This window comes from Capricornis sumatraensis, chromosome 21 (assembly GCF_032405125.1).
Source record: "Capricornis sumatraensis isolate serow.1 chromosome 21, serow.2, whole genome shotgun sequence".
Lineage (NCBI taxonomy): Eukaryota > Metazoa > Chordata > Mammalia > Artiodactyla > Bovidae > Capricornis > Capricornis sumatraensis.
In genome coordinates this window covers 63,741,907-63,759,574 of record NC_091089.1, presented here as the reverse complement: position 1 = coordinate 63,759,574, position 17,668 = coordinate 63,741,907, and the positions used below count along the sequence as shown (strand labels likewise).

General features: G+C 46.5%; 1 protein-coding gene across 1 annotated transcript in view; it reads right to left on the bottom strand.

Annotated features, from left to right (window-relative positions):
• The window catches only part of PHLPP1 (PH domain and leucine rich repeat protein phosphatase 1), a 232,685-nt gene that overhangs the window by 51,046 nt on the left and 163,971 nt on the right, over window positions 1-17,668 (bottom strand). Inside the window, exons 5-8 of the mRNA XM_068993677.1 lie at window positions 15,914-16,060; window positions 14,558-14,788; window positions 5,350-5,552; window positions 726-786 (exon numbers count right to left, since the gene is read on the bottom strand). Coding sequence (XP_068849778.1) covers window positions 726-786; window positions 5,350-5,552; window positions 14,558-14,788; window positions 15,914-16,060 — 642 coding nt within the window. The remainder of the gene's footprint in view (window positions 1-725; window positions 787-5,349; window positions 5,553-14,557; window positions 14,789-15,913; window positions 16,061-17,668) is intronic.

The following is a 17,668-nucleotide window of genomic DNA, read 5'->3' as shown; positions in this document are numbered from 1 at the left end:
CACAGCTGATGTAATTACAGAAACACTGGACCTTCCAGCCACACACCCTCAACCGACTCCTCTCTCAGGTGCAGCCCTGGCACGCACATCCGTGTCCACACGATGCCGCGACTCCTCTGCTGTAGCCTACACAGACTGACAGCCCCAAGCACTTTCAGAGGGCAAGTATTCAGCACTGCTGGATATTAATTTGCATAGTTTATCTTTAAGATATAGAAAAAATTCTTTTTTCAAAATTAATTTTTATTGGAGCATAGTTGTTTCAAGATATAGAAGCAGGGCTTCCCTGGTGGCTCAGACAGTAAAGAAGCTGCCTGCAAAGCTGGAGACCTGATCCCTGGGTCGGGAAGATCCCCAGGAGAAGGGAATGGCCACCCACTCCAGTGTTCTTGCTTGGAGACTCCCCATGGGCAGAGGAGCCTGGCGGGCCACAGTCCACGGGGTCACGAGGAGTCGGACACGACTGAGCGACTCACACAGCTGTGGTTGTTCTACAAAGCTGTTTCCATTGTGCAGCAAAGGGAATCAGCTATTTGTATACACGCATCCCCTCTCTTTTGGATTTCCTTCCCATGAAGGTCACACAGTGCTGAGTGGAGTTCCCTGTGCTGTGCAGGAGGGTCTCGTTAGTTACCTTATAAAAAGTTCTCACGCTCAGGTTTAGACAGAATTATCTAGATAATTTTCACACAGACCCTAGAGTGCTCTAGGAATTGGCTTCTTACCTTGAGACATCCATGTAGGACAGATAATTCGGAACTGGGGAAACGTCAAGCTGGACAAGTTCTAGGAAGCAGGAAAAAAACAAAACCAAACACATCACCATTCAAGTGACACAGAGACTCTTTTCATGTAGAATCGTTCCTGCGCTTTATTCTCCACCGTTGGTTTAGGTTGGGAAGCACAATATACCCATTTGTTTCTAAACTACAGGGAAGTGCAGAGACCTCCTAACTTAGTCCCAAGGTCTTAAGTCAGAGACTGAGATAAATCACTCACTCTGCTTTCCGACCTCTTCCCATCCACTCGCTGTGGCACTCCTCTTGTTATACAGCCTAAACTTTATCTGGAAGATTAACTGTCTGAATATCATTGTTTTTTTTAAACTTTCAGGGTTCCTTGGATATAGTCAGATGTGTCCTGGCTTGTGCCTTTTTCAGTCCGTGCTATTCACTGGAAGAGCACTCCTGAGGATCAGAAAGGACCTCCTCTACTGAAATCTGGAAGCCTCCCTCAAAACTGTGTGCAAAGTGGCACCAAGGGCTCTGCTCCTCACATGCAGTAGTCTCAAGATCCCTTCTGCTTTCTCGAAACGCTTACAAGTGTTCGGAGGCTCGTCTTCTCTTGGCTTCCTAATCCCCCAGCTAACTGTGATGGTTTTGGAGGCTCAGCTTCTCTCGGCTTCCTAAGCTGGCCCCAGCTAACTATGATGGTTTTGGAGGCTCGCCTTCCTAATCTGGCCCCAGCTACCTGTGATGGTTTGGAGGCTTGGCTTCCTAATCCAGCCCTAGCTACCTGTGATGGGTTTGGAGGCTTGGCTTCCTAATCTGCCCCAGCTACCTGTGATGGGTTTGGAGGCTTGTCTTCCTAATCTGCCCCAGCTAACTGTGATGGTTTTGGAGGGTCAGCTTCCTAATCCACCCCAGCTACCTGTGATGGTTTTGGAGGCTTGGCATCTCTCAGCTCCCTAATCTGGCCCCAGCTACCTGTGATGGGTTTGGAGGCTTGGCTTCCTAATCCGGCCCCAGCTACCTGTGATGGGTTTGGAGGCTTGGCTTCCTAATCTGCCCAGGCTACCTGTGATAGTTTTGGAGGCTTGGCTTCCTAATCCGGCCCAGCCACCTGTGATGGGTTTGGAGGCTTGGCTTCTCTTGGCTCCCTAATCCGCCCCAGCCACCTGTGATGGTTTTGGAGGCTCGGCTTCTCTTGGCTTCGTAAGCTGGCCCCAGCTAACTATGATGGTTTTGGAGGCTCAGCTTCCTAATCCACCCCAGCTACCTGTGATGGTTTTGGAGGCTTGGCATCTCTCGGCTCCCTAATCTGGCCCCAGCTACCTGTGATGGGTTTGGAGGCTCGGCTTCCTAATCCGCCCCAGCTACCTGTGACGGGTTTGGAGGCTTGGCTTCCTAATCCGGCCCAGCCACCTGTGGTGGTTTGGAGGCTCCTTCTGATACCGGGTCTCTTCTCCAGTCCCCTCACTTCCACGGTTCCAGGCACCACCTCTGAGCAGATGTCCTACATCGACATCTGTAGTCCCGACTGCAAATTCCTGCTAACTCGCACGAAACCACTGCAATAACCTGGATTAGTGGAAAGGTGGGTCATCCCACTCTTCCCCCATATGGACACTCTGGACCCTGCTTTTACATTAATAGTCTCACAGCTTCATTTTCATCACTTGCCTCTTCCACTAAAAATTTCCACTGGATCTCTACAGCTTACTGTATCAGCTTCAAAGTTTCACCATCTGACTCCAAGCCATGCGTCCCATAAGTACATCTTACCACTTCCCAGCAGCAACCTATGAGAGCAGAACTCCCTTATGCTCATCTATCAAATGAACCACATTCAGATTCTTTCCTCTTCAACACCTATTTCATGTTTCCTGACTAGCCAAATCCTATAATCCTTTGGTGACCTGCAGTTATCTGAGGTTTGGTTTATTTCTCCATTGAAGTGACAGTTCAGTTCAGTCGCTCAGTCGTAGCCGACTTTGTGACCCCATGAATCCCAGCACGCCAGGCCTCCCTGTCCATTACCAACTCCCGGAGTTCACTCAGATTCACGCCCATCGAGTCCGTGATGCCATCCAGCCATCTCATCCTTGGTCGTCCCTTTCTCCTCCTGCCCCCAATCCCTCCCAGCATCAGAGTCTTTTCCAATGAGTCAACTCTTCGCATGAGGTGGCCAAAGTACTGGAGTTTCAGCTTTAGCATCTTTCCTTCCAAAGAAATCCCAGGGCTGATCTCCTTCAGAATGGACTGGTTGCATCTCCTTGCAGTCCAAGGGACTCTCAAGAGTCGTCTCCAACACCACAGTTCAAAAGCATCAATTCTTCGGCGCTCAGCCTTCTTCACAGTCCAACTCTCACATCCATACATGACCACAGGAAAAACCATAGCCTTGACTAGATGGACCTTAGTCGGCAAAGTAATGTCTCTGCTTTTGAATATGCTATCTAAGTTGGTCATAAACTTTTCTTCCAAGGAGTAAGCGTCTTTTAATTTCATGGCTGCAATCACCATCTTCAGTGATTCTGGAGCCCCCCAAAATAAAGTCTGACACTGTTTCCACTGTTTCCCCATCTATTTCCCATGAAGTGATGGGACCGGATGCCATGATCTTCATTTTCTGAATGTTGAGCTTTAAGCCAACTTTTTCCCTCTCCTCTTTCACTTTCATCAAGAGGCTTTTTAGCTCCTCTTCACTTTCTGCCATAAGGGTGGTGTCATCTGCATATCTGAGGGTATTGATATTTCTCCCGGCAATCTTGATTCCAGCTTGTGCTTCTTCCAGTCCAGTGTTTCTCATGATGCACTCTGCATAGAAGTTAAATAAGCAGGGTGACAATATACAGCTTTGACGTACTCCTTTTCCTGTTTGGAACCAGTCTGTTGTTCCATGTCCAGTTCTAACTGTTGCTCCCTGACCTGCATACAGATTTCTCAAGAGGCAGGTTAGGTGGTCTGGTATTCCCATCTCTTTCAGAATTTTCCACAGTTTATTGTGATCCACACAGTCAAAGGCTTTGGCATAGTCAATAAAGCAGAAATAGATGTTTTTCTGGAACTCTCAAGGCAAACTGGAAGTGGTCAAACGACATGGCAAGGGTGAACGTCAACATTCTAGAAATCAGCGAACTAAAATGGACTGGAATGGGTGAATTTAACTCAGATGACTATTATATCTACTACTGAGGGCAGGAATCCCTCAGAAGAAATGGAGTAGCCATCATGGTCAACAAAAGAGTCCAAAATGCAGAACTTGGATGCAATCTCAAAAATGACAGAATGATCTCTGTTCGTCTCCAAGGCAAACCATTCAATATCCCAGTTATCCAAGTCTATGCCCCAACCAGTAATGCTGAAGAAACTGAAGTTGAATGGTTTTATGAAGACCTACAAGACCTTTTAGAACTAACATCCCCAAAAGATGTCCTTTTCATTATAGGGGACTGGAATACAAAAGTAGGAAGTCAAGAAACACCTGGAGTAACAGGCAAATTTGGCCTTGGAATGCGGAATGAAGCAGGGCAAACACTAATAGAGTTTTGCCAAGAAAATGCACTGGTCATAGCAAACACCCTCTTCCAACAACACAAGAGAAGACTCTACACATGGACATCACCAGATGGTCAACACCGAAATCAGATTGATTATATTCTTTGCAGCCAAAGATGGAGAAGCTCTATACGGTCAGCAAAAACAAGAACAGGAGCTGACTGTGGCTCAGATCATGAACTCCTTATTACCAAATTCAGACTCAAACTGAAGAAAGTAGGGAAAACCGCTAGACCATTCAGGTATGACCTAAATCAAATCCCTTATGATTATACAGTGGAAGTGAGAAACAGATTTCAGGGCCTAGATCCGATAGACAGAGTGCCTGATGAAATGACAGTAAATTCATTAAAACCAAAAAAAGGAAAAGGCAAGAAAGAGCTCCTCTCCTTCAGCAGCAGTCCTGTGCTGCACGACATAGAGGACAAGTGCTTGATAAACGCCTGTTCAGCGTGCAGCAGTAAACACTCGTTTCCATGCAGCTGTCCGATGGGAAGGAGTAGAAATCTTCATTCACTTCACCAAACATGCACCCATATGACCTTTTCTTTCTTTAGAACTGCCGTGATCCCCGAAGTCTAAGGAGGCACCCTCATTGAACGCACACAGCTCTTGCTCCGTGATGGCCCTGTGATGGATGATGCGGGCTTCTCCTGCGGGGAGGCCCTCTGCTGGTGGGGCAGGAGGTCTGAGGCCTTGTGTGGGTCCATAATAGACCTGCCTTCCCCTTTCACTCTCCAGATGCACCATCGTCACAAGTGGCCCAATAAACAGTTCACTTCCTATCACGCTCCCCCGCCCCCACCAACAACATCTGCTCTTCAAGCCGAAGAGTCAATCACCAGTGGGAATGACTTATTTAAATGTCACAATATAAGACAGACAGGTCAGGAACTGTAAGTCCTTCCTTGTGATTGCTTTAAATACCCAACAGCATTCTTCTCTCATGATTCCTATCTTAGCAAAAACTGACACCTGTTTCACTGAATGAGGAAAGAGAGGTCAAAGCCGGGAGGAAGACGAGAGCACTGCACTGAGTGAGTTCTTGGGGCCAGGTCTCATTACATACCGTTAGAAGCGGCATGGAGTGCTTTGAGGACACAGCCGCAGAGGCCTAGGCCCACCAGCTGGTTCCGCTCGCAGTGCAGAACCTCAAGGCCGCTGAAAACCGTGGCGTCCAGATTCCCAAGCTGGTTGTCTCGCAGATCAAGCTGAGTGACGTGGGGGAGAAAGTCCACTCCGTCCGCCACTAGTTTCCTAATTAGGTTCAGTCTTGAGAGGAAAAGGACACAAACAGAGACTATAACCAAGGGCAATGCTGTAAATACAAGCCACCCCTTACATGTGACCAACAGGAGGGCCTCAGGCCTCACTGTCACAGCTCTCCATCATTTCTTTACTCTCAGTATCTGCTCTTCCTTCACTAGCTAGGTCCCCTGGCTATTCCCAGCTACAATTCCATGAGGTCTTAACTTTGCAAATATATTCTGAAATGCAATTTAGACCATTAATAGCCTGGAAGAAAAGCATGCATATTGATTTTTATCTTAATTCATTTCAAGGGGGGAAAATCATTTAAACATTTATTTCTAAGAATCTGGTTGAAAGAATACAAGAAACAAAACCCAGGAAACCCTGCTAAGCACGCGCAGCTACACTGAGTATTTAAGGAAGGAGAGGATAAGCGAGCAGGTAGATGAGCAGCCATAAAGGATAAAACTAACAGGTGAGCTTGGGGAAAAAAAAAAAAAAAAGAACGGGGCCACCTATGCACCAGAAACAGGCGTGTAAGCCAATCTGAATTTTCATAGCTGGTTCCAGACCAAGGATTAATTACCAAAACGGTCTCCATCTTTAAAACACTGCTTGAAAAAGCAAAGCACAGGAAATACTGATATTTGGCACGTAGGATTCACTGCGAACGCACAGAACAAAGGATCGCGATGGGGCCCAGCGAGTGCGGGGTGCAGGGAAAGCCTGGCAGAGCCTGGTTCATAAACACTGGTGAGCTCACGGACCCACGCAGCCACGAACGAGGTGCCAGGGAGACAGGCTAGTGGTGAGGGGACGAGGAATCAGTGCAAAAGCACACCTAGTTTCAAAGTGGAGGAAAACAGATGAGCTCTCCAGGCCTAGTTTGCCAGGCTACGCCCAGCTCCTGTACAAACAAACGAACAACAGAACCTCCTACTCCTTGTTACAAAGCGAACAGAGTGCTGAGATCGTGCACTTGGTTACAAGAGCATTAATATGAGAGGAGGAACTTAGAAAAAAGTCAAGTGTTCTCCGCAGTGCTTTCCAGCCCTTGGAAAAAATAAAATGAGAGCAACTAAATTTTTAAAATTTAAAAAATAAATCTAAAAAAATAAAGTGAGAGAACTGAACTAAATTTCTAATAGCAGTATCATAAAGCCACTGGAACTCAAGGATGAAGGACAAGACAGCCAAGAACTAAGGATCTGTCAAACCACGAGGACAGCATGTGGCTCCGTCAAATGTCCCTGAGATTTAAATTATCATTTTTTGCTCCTTCTCTTTTCTGTTCCAGGTTGTAAAAAACTGGCTTCAACTCAGTGATCTGCCTATCTCTAAATGCTCACTAGATTACTAGAATATGTACACAGAATCACCTTAGTTCAGTTGCTCAGTTGTGTCCAACTCTTTTCTACCCCAGGGACTGCAACACGCCAGGCTTCCCTGTCCATCACCAACTCCCAGAGCTTGCTCAAACTCATGTCCATCGAGTCAGTGATGCCGTCCAACCATCTCATCCTCTGTTGTCCCCTTCTCCATCTGCCTTCAATCTTTCCCAGCATCAGGGTCTTTTCCAATAAGTCAGTTCTTTGCATCAAAACCCAAATCGCCTTTTGGATACAAGAGACGACAGGAACTGAAAACTGCCCTGTGTTCTCCCGAGTCTATGCTTTAAATCACCTTCACGATGCACTAATCTCAGCCTACCCCCAACCCTGCACTGTATTAACACCAACACAATTATAGGGCTGATTTAATGAGACAAAAGAGAATTTATAATGACAGGGAGGTTATTGCCACTATTCACTTTAAATTGTCAAGTCTTATCAGGATGCAAATATCAAAAGGTTTCAGGCTCACAGGATAATATGACTACTTCAGATGAACTTTTAAAGAGGCAAAATGTTGTGAGAATTCCTTTCCAATAATCTCCTCAGTTAACAGAGCATTTTATTTATTTTCATCAATACTCACTGAGCATTTATTGTGTGTAGGTCCGCAGTGTGAAAATGTTCTAGTTCCAGTCTGCTGCTGAACACTTTACACATATGACCTTGAGCCATCACCTAAGCCTCCAGGAAGCCTCATTCTAACCTGGACACGGAGGCTGACACCTTCCTTGTCCTACACGGTGCCGAGCAATGAGGGGGACGCACCTGCCAGTATCCTGCACACGAAAGGGGCCACGGGGACGGGACAAGCACGTCCCCAGGCTGTGCGTCAGTAAGAGACGAATAAGGTAAGGGGCGTGCCAACAGACTTAGTAATTCAAACCACGTATGCTTTAAAACGTGAAGCCAGAGGATCCAAGTCTGTGATCAGTGTCATGGTGGTGGTTTAGTCGACAAGTCGTGTCCAACTCTTTTGTGACCCCATGGACTGTAGCCCACCAGGCTCTTCTGTCCGTGGGATTTCCCAGGCAGCAATACTGCAGTAGGTTGTCACTTCTTTCTCCAGGGGATCTTCCCCACCCAGGGATGAAACCCCTGTCTCCTGCACTGGCAGGCAGATTCTTTACCGATGGAGCTACCAGGGAAGCCCGATCAATGTCATAAATGAGGTATAAAACATAGAGACTGGTCGGAAAATGCTATGGGAGAGGAAGGCTGTCATCCGAACCCCAAGAGCAGGCAGAATTCACTGGACATGAACGGGAGAAACAAGGAGTCCATGGGGGGGAGCTGAACGGCCTTTGGACTCTCAGGCTGAGGTTCACGCGTGTGTGCAGGGGCCCCTCAGGAGCGCACACCGAGTGAGAGGAGTGAGAACACGGACACGAGCTGGGCAAGTCCACACCATTTATCAAGCACGGAGCCTGCTGCGCACTAACACTGCGGGTTCACGGACACACGCTTCCCTGGCGGCTCAGACGGCAAGGAATCTGCCTGCAGTGCGGGGGCCCAGGTCCGACCCCTGCATCTGGAAGACGCCCTGGAAGAGGGCACGGCGACCTTCTCCAGCGTTCCTGCCCGGAGAATCCCACGAACAGAGGAGCCTGGTGGGCTGCAGTCCATGGGGTGGCAAAGACTTGGACACAGCTGAGCGACTAGTCCATTTTCACTACAGAGACTCAGGCTATACAAATCAGGGGAGTGCTTCTCAAGTTATCTAGGAGGAAGGACCTATTTTCCAACCTCTAATCCCTCACGGACGGACATGCACACACTGGGACACAGAGCTCCACACAAGTGGCTCGCCACGTCGAGTTCACCAGCACCTGGCCTAATGTGCTCCCTGTACAGTGAGGTGCGTCTGCTTACGTGGGTCTACGTGAATATTGTGGCAATGGCGAATGTTTCCAAGATATTAAGTCTCAATTACTACACCTATCTCTTTGTTTAAAAAAAGTTGCAAATAGTTGGTTTGCTAGCACATGCTGGAGGACCACACTCTGGACTGAACCATACTTAGAACCTCATCCTCAAGGGATTCACAGGCTAGGGGCTTGAAACTAGAAATGAGAGCTTAAGTATCTTGAGTTAGAAAACTAAGGTTCTGAGTGAGGCTGTGCTTGAGAGGCTGTACAATGGCAGCAGACAGTGCAGAGAGGAGGCAAGAGCAGCAGTGAGAAGAAAAAGTAAGGGCCAGAGAGCGAGACTGGTGCCCAAGACGAACTGATATGATAGCAAGCATCTGGGTAGCACACTAGAAAACACAGTCACAAATCTTGTGTCTGGATAACCAGTGAAGTTGGAAAACTCAGCAGGGGCCACAGGACTGGAAAAGGTCAGTTTTCATTTCAATCCCAAAGAAAGGCAATGTGAAAGAAGGTTCAAACTACGGCGCAACTGCACTCATCTCAGACACTAGCAAAATAATGCTCAAAATTCTCCAAGCCAGGCTTCAACAGTAGGTGAATGGAGAACTCCCAGATGTTCAAGCTGGATTTAGAAAGGGCAGAGGAACCAAAGGTCAAATTGCTAACATCTGCTGGATTATAGAAAAAGCAAGAGAATTCCAGAAAAGCATCTACTGCTTCACTGACTATGCTAAAGACTTTGACTCTGTGGCTCACAACAAACTGGAAAATTCTGAAAGAGATGGGAATACCAGACCACCTGACCTACCTCTTGAGGAAATCTGTATGCAGGTCAGGAAGCAACAGTTAGAACTGGAAATGGAACTACAGACTGGTCCCAAATTGGGAAAGGAGTACGTCAAGGCTGTATATTGTCACCTTGCTTATTTAACTTATATGCAGAGTACATCATGTGAAATGCCAGGCTGGAGGAAGCAAAAGCTGGAATCAAGATTGCTGGGAGAAATATCAGTAACTTCAGATATGTAGACGACACCACCCTTATGGCAGAAAATGAAGAAGAACTAAAGAGTCTCTTGATGAAAGTGAAAGTTCAGTTCAGTTGCTCAGTTGTGTCTGACTCTTTGCGACCCCGTGGACTGCAGCGCGCCAGGCCCCCTTGTCCATCACCAACTCCCAGAGTTTACCCAAACTCCTGTCTATTGAGTCGGTGATGCCATCCAACGATCTCATCCTCTGCCGTCCCCTTCTCCTCCTGCCCTCAATCTTTCCCAACATCAGGGTCTTTTCCAATGAGTCAGTTCACATCAGGTGGCCAAAGTATCGGAGTTTCCGCCTCAACATCAGTCTTTCCGGTGAACACCCAGGATTGATCTCCTTTAGAATGGACTGGTTGCATCTCCTTGCAGTTCAAGGGACTCTCGAGAGTCTTCTCCAACACCACAGTTCAAAAGCATCAATTCTTTGGTGCTCAGCTTTCTTTATAGTCCAACTCTCACATCCATACATGACCACTGGAAAAACCAGAGCCTTGACTAGATGGACCTTTGTGGACAACGCAATGAAAGTGAAAGAGGAGAGTGAAGAAGCTGGCCTAAAACTCAACATTCAAAAAATGAAGATCATGACATCCAGTCCCACAATTTAAGGGAAATAGATGGGGAAACAATGGAAACAGTGAGAGACTTTAATTTCTTGGGCTCTAAAATCACTAGATGGTGACTGCAGCCATGAAATTAAAAGATGTTTGCTCCTTGGAAGAAAAACTATGACAAACCTAGACAGCATATTAAAAACCAGGTATTACTTTGTCGACAAAAGTCTGTCTAGTCGAAGCTATGGCTTTTCCAGTGGTCATGTATGGATGTGAGCGTTGGATCATAAAGAAAACTGAGCGCCAAAGAATTGATGCTTTTGAACAGTGGTGTTGGAGAATTTTCTTGAGAGTTTCTTAGACTGCAAGATCAGACCAGTCAACCCTAAAGGAAACCAGTCCTGAATGTTCATTGGAAGGACCGATACTAGAGCTGAAACTCCAATACTTTGGCCACCCGATGGGAAGAGCTGACTCATTAGAAAAAATCCTGATGCTGGCAAAGACTGAGGGCAAGAGGAGAGGGGGACGACAGAGGATGAGATGGTTGGATGGCATCACCGACGCGATAGACATGAATTTGAGTAAGCTCCAGGAGTTGGTGATGGACAGAGAAGCCTGGCGTGCTACAGTCCCCAGGGCTGCACAGAGTCGGACACAACTGAGCGACTGAACTGAACCAATGAAGTTGTGCTATCGGCAAAAATAGGGACCCACGGGAAAGAACTTGCTGAATAGAGAAAGTGGTCATTTATAGCCATGTGGATGAACCTAGACTTTGTCATACAGAGTGAAGTCAGAAAAACACATATTGTATATTAACTCATATATATGGCATCTAGAAAAATGGTACTAAGGAATCTATTTGCAGGGCAGGGACAGAGACACAGGTGTATAAATAGACCTGTGGACACAGAGACAGGAAGAAGGCGGGATAAACTGAGAGCAGCGCTGACATGAGCACTGCCACGCGTAAAATGCACAGCTGGGAACCGCCGGGCGCAGCTGGGAGACTGCTGTGCGCAGCTAGTAACCGCCGGGTGCAGCTAGTAACCAACGTGCACAGCTGAGGAACTGCTTCGCGCATCTAGTAACTGCCGGGCGCAGCTAGGAACCGCCGGGTGCAACTAGTAACCGCCGTGCACAGCTGAGGAACTGCTTCGTGCATCTAGTAACCGCCGTGCCCAGCTAGTAACCGCCGTGCGCAGCTGGGAGACTGCTGATAGCCCAGGGAGCTCAGCGCAGTGCTCTGTGACAGCATGGGGGTGGGGTGAGGCAGGGGGCCGGGGGACAGAGACTGAAAAGGGAGGGAACACACGTATACATACAGCTGATTCGCAGCAGAAACGAACACAACATCGCAAAGCAATTATACTCCAATTTAAAAATACATGAAAAAACATTAAACTGTTTCACATGTAATTTGGTTGAGTGTGTCAAAAGACGAAAGCAAGGTGAAATATCCTGTTGGCAGCTGAAGTGGAATTGATCCTAAGACGAGAAAGAAGGGTTGGAGCAAGATGACTTTTTACCACGGAGACGAGAGGTAACAATGGGGTCCCGCGAGCACAGGCAACCAACCCTCAAGGCAGAGAAGAGAGAGAGGAGTGATCAAGGAGAGAAATGTAACATCCAGAGTTTGGAGAAAAGGCGAGAATATTCCCTACACCATAGAAAAGACAGTATCAGTCTTAAATATGTCAATGTGAGAACGAGTAAGATTAAAAGAAAAATGATTACTTTTAATTTGACGTACTGGTTCCATCTGAAGGATCATAAATGCAATCACTAGAATCAGCCCTCAGCTCACAGAGACTAAGTAAGACTCCTCTTAAATCACCCCACTAGCTTCAACATGAAATATTAAGGCAGAATCACAAGCAAATCTGACCAGATTCTCATCTCAGCTCAGCAGTCTGGAGGGAAGCAGTTACTCACAATCATTCAACATTTACAGTGTATAAAAGTTTATTCTGGTTTCTAAATATCCTGTAACTGATCTTATCTTTTTAAAAAGACCCAATTTGAACTAGAAATTTGAAGAATTTACAAAACTCTTAATAAGAACAGCTGCTTCCAAACATATTAGATTGATCTCGTTTGGAAGCTGATTCATATCAAGGAAAATGATGTCTTCTTCCCTAACAGGAGGTAACTTACAAATCCTCTCTCATGCTTGTTACCAGTGAGCAATGTGACCATTGTTACATCTCTGGGTGGCTTTTTATTTAAAAAGAGCTCAAACCCCTGAACACGAAGGTTTTCTAAACCCAGTTGTGTGTGTGCTGTGGGTGCTCAAGTCACTGCAGGCGTGTGACTCTGTGACCCCATGGACTGCAGCCCGCCAGGATCCCCTGTCCATGGAGTTTCCCAGGGAAGGATACTGGAGGGGGTTGCCATTTCTTCCTCCAGGGGATCTTTTCAACCCAGGGATCGAACCCACATCTCCTACCTCTCCTGCACTGAAGGCAGATTCTTTTGCCACTGAGCCACCACTCAGAGGCAAATAAGGTTAACAAATTCAGAAAGAAAGTTAAGAAGACAATGTGTTCAGCTCCCTATCCTGTCACCCTTTAAAAAGCTCTCAAAGTTAGATAAATTGTTACCATTTGGTCTCCCTGAACTAAGAACTGTATGTCTGCAAATTGCTAACATATCCCCAGGTGTGACAGCCTTTACTCTTTCAGTCTGAGGAAAGATAAAGCAAACCACTTCTCTGCGGGACTGGAATGAATGGGTTCCCTGGGCCAAACCGGAAGAATGGAGATGAAAGGGAAGCAAAAAGGCAATGCTGCTACTTTGTGCTGATGAACTTTGACAGGCTCAAGGGAAGGTCTGGTGTTATCACCCGGGAGGAAAGTAGGCAGAAAAACAGGAAAATCCAAAGAGGGGAAAAGATGCCAAGAATGACAGCAGAGAGGGGTTCACGAGCAGAAGAGTTTTCACCAGGTAATGAGAACAACATGCAACATTTGCTGAGGGAGAGAGGCATTTACTCTCTTCCTTCCCAAACTCTATGAGTTACGTTGTTATTAACCGTAATCTAGAGATGAGAATACAGCTGCACAGAAACATTAAACATCTCACCTGAGATTTAATGTGCTCACCGCTCCCTGGCTAATGGGGATGTGTGTTGTTGTTCAGTCACTAAGTTGTGTCCAACTCTCTGTGACCCCATGGACCCGCAGTGCACCAGGCCTCCCTGTCCATCACCATCTCCTGGAGTTTGCTCAAATTCCTATCCATTGAGCCAGTGAGGCCATCTGACCATCTCATTCTCTGTCACCCCTTTCTCCTCCTACCCTCAATCTTTCCCAGCATCAGGGTCTTTTCCAATGAATCAGCTCTTCACACCAGGTGGCCAAAGTTACTGGAGCTTTAGCACCAATAGGGAAGTTACTTTCATTGAAAAATATCAAATTGGGCAAGTTAATATTAAGCCCTAAACCCATATGCTGTTTTGCAGGAACTCAAAGCCCATCCATATGTAAAGTATATACAAAAATACATCTATGATGTAAGCAAGGGTGTGTGGGTGTTTTCAGTTGGAGAGCAGTGTGATCAGAATTCAAAATGCACGTTCCCTGCTCTTGCAAAGGGATGAGAGGGGAGGCTCTAGCCAAACTCAGGCCTAACAAAAGATGACGAGGGTTACATTTTTATAAAGAACAGTAAACTAAGGGAAGAGCCATCTGGATGGAGAGAGAGGAAATTAAACAAATTAAATAAATAACAAATTTAATGACTATATTATATTAAGGAAGCCAAGGAAGGGAAAAAAAAGAAAGGAGAGGAGCTCGATGATGTCAAGTGCCTCGAGCCACAGAAAGGGAGGGATAACGGAGAGCAAAATCGACCTGGCTCTCAGGAACATGATTTTCATTCACCATAAACAGCTTTCTCTGACTTGACGGTGCTACTAATTAAAGCTGGACTCAAACCTGCAAAATCAACTAAGACCTTTGAGACAGACGGTCACTCATTGATGAGGGGAAAAAAAAAATTTAAGAAGTTTCAGGGTTCCCTCTGAGGGAAAACAGAAAAGTGGGTCCTAACTGCAACTAACCAGCTTGCTTGTCTAGACAGAAGAAAGCCACCAGAAGGGCTACAATCAACGTCCCAGACAGAAGCCAACTGCTCAAATGGGATAGATTTCTTTAAGGTGGTTACCTTAGATCCACATGCTTAATGTGAGGCATTTTTCTTAAAGCCTGTAGCTGAAGCGTCTCCATGCAGTTTCCAGACATACAAAGCTTATCCACAGCTGTCAGCTTCTCCAGCACCTCTGGAAAGTCAGTGAATTCATTGAAAGAAAGACCAAGATAACTAAGCTGATGCATGTTCTCCAACTCAGCAGGAAGGGTCTGGAGAAAGTTTCCATCCAACAAAAATGTCTGTAAGCTAGCAAAGAAAACGTAAGAGTTACAAAGAGAACGTATACACTTTACATCTTTATTATTAACATTCAAGTTGCGTAAGTATAGATCCTCTTACCAGAAAAAGGAAATATATTGCACTCTCCTTTGCAAAATGCTAAGGGCAGGGCCTGAAGTGATAATACACCAGAGAGAAAAGATCAGAGACAAGCATCTTAATCTTTTATTGAAAATGAAAATTGGGATCAATTCCCTGAACCTGGACAGGCGTAAATGGGAACACAGCAAGCTGACTGCAGTGTCAATCAGCCTAGATACTCATCTTTCGTTGTTATTTTTAAAATTAACTTCTGACTTTTAAACATAAGAGAAGATTCTGTACTTTTCTCCTAAAAGAAGTACAAACACTGAGATATCGCTTTTCATCTGCACATCCATCCTTCTTTCTGTATAAATGAAAAGAAAAATGTATCCCATAATATTTTCCTACTATTGGTAATAAAGATTTTTTAGATAATAGGATTTGGGGAGCTTCTAAAATATTTACTGTTTTATTTGCTACAGTATTTCATAGTATTTATATCCCTGGTAAAGAACCTGCCTGCGATGCAGGAGACCCAAGTTTGATCCCTGGGTTGGGAAGGTCCCCTGGAGGACGAAATGGCAACCCACTCCAGTATTCTTGCCTGGAGAATTCCATGGACAGAGGAGCCTGGTGGGCTACAGTCCATGGGGTTGCAAAGAGTTGAACACGACTGAGCAACTAACACTTTCACTTTCATAATGAGCATGTGTAAGATTTTAAGTAGTTTCACTTAATAAAACTGAAAGCATATATTTAAAAAAAAAAAACAAACTAATTTCTAAGCCTTAGAATTCAACATAACTCAGGAAATGAGAAAGTAACCCCTCCTCCTATATTTAGACACATTCATCTGTAGGGATCACTGGTTCTAAATGAGGATATTTTAATTTTTTTTACTAGATTCTCAAAGAAGCTACAAAATGAACTCTACACAAGAGCGTGATCTCTTGATTTGGGGCAGAGGCGCCTACGACCAGCACAGCACGCTAGCCTCCTGTGCGATGGCCCCAGCGCAGTGTCCTGGGCAGGGTCTCGGGGGCCCTGCAGGGAGGCTGGAGGACCTACTTGTGCATCGCTCCCACGGCGGCCGGGACGGCTCGGAGGGCATTGCATGACACGTTGAGCTCAGCCAGGGTCGGAATATTGCAGACTGCTAGTGGGAAGTCCCCTAAATGGTTATTGGAAAGGTTAAGACTCTTCAACTTGGTGAACCTATCACAAAAACAAAACAGAAAGGAAAGACCGATGTCACAGACGCGCAACAGCACATGGCTTCAGCACTGCCTTAGAGACCCTCTAGGCCGACTCTGACTCAGTGGAGCAAAGCCCACACAGGGCGAGCCGGCAGAGAGCTGGTGGCGCATCTGCAGACTCTGAGGCTGGCGCGCCACCTGAGAGAACGGCTCTGTTTAAAGCAGGCGCCACTCTAAAGCAAGGCTGAGCATCTGAGGAGGTGGGTTTGCTGGAGTGAGACTTTCAGCTTCCCCTTGGCTGGCTTCATTAGCACCTGTGTGAGTAACAGAGAGGAAGGAAAAGTTCTTTAGGATTTCCCAGACAAGTCGAAAACCCAAACCTGAAATAATGAAAAACTTCCCAGTCTATCAAAACCACACTCGCTCTGCGGTGCCCAGCTCTGCAGTTCGAAGCTGAAGAACCAGCCGCCACTCCTCATCTCAGTGCCACACTCAATCCTGCAGGCCACACAGCCTTCCTGGAGGACCTCTGCTCACCCCACTCTAACCACACTTTCCTCACTGCCTCTTTCTGCTGTTATTGTTGAGTCGCTCAGTCATGTCTGACTGTTTGGGACCCGTGGACTATAGCCCACCAGGCTCCACTGTCCATGGGATTCCCCGGGCAAGAACACTGGGATGGGCTATCGTTTCCCTCTCCAGGGGATCTTCCCCGTCCAAGGATCAAAACCATGTCTCCTGCGTTGCAGGCAGGTTCTTCACCATGGAGCCACCTGGCAAGGCCACAGCTCTCTCCAGACCTTCTCTCCTTTCCTCCTGACTACCACACAGTCAGGCATCACAGATCTGGTCCTCGTCAGTCTCTTTTCTCTCTTTACCCTGCCTTCCTTGGTGCTGTTTCCCTGCTCCGTGGACAATGCTCTCTAACCCGTCACACCCCCTCTCCTCTCCCCTGACCTGCCAACAGCACCTCCAGCCCAAAACTGAACTTACCATCTTTATCCCAGACCAGCACTTCCTCCTGTTCTATTTTTGTTAATGGCTCTTTCATTTTCTCAGTCGTCCAAGCAATTAAAGCAATTCAAGAAGTCATCTCTAAATTCTCACGTTTGGCTCTTTGCCAACCTCTACTCATTTTCTCAGTTCAGTTCAGTCCCTCAGTCCTGTCCGACTCTTTGCGACCCCATGAATTGCAGCACGCCAGGCCTCTCTGTCCATCACCAACTCCCGGAGTTCACCCAGGTTCATGTCCATCGAGTCGCTGATGCCATCCAGCCATCTCATCCTCTGTCGTCCCCTTCTCCTCCTGCCCCCAATCCCTCCCAGCATCAGAGTCTTTTCCAATGAGTCAACTCTTCACATGAGGTGGCCAAAGTACTGGAGTTTCAGCTTCAGCATCAGTCCTTCCAAAGAAATCCCAGGGCTGATCTTCAGAATGGACTGGTTGGATCTCCTTGCAGTTCAAGGGACTCTCAAGAGTCTTCTCCAACAGCACAGTTCAAAAGCATCAATTCTTTGGCGCTCAGCTTTCTTCACAGTCCAACTCTCACATCCATACATGACCACTGGAAAAACCATAGCCTTGACTAGACGGACCTTAGTCAGCAAAGTAATGTCTCTGCTTTTG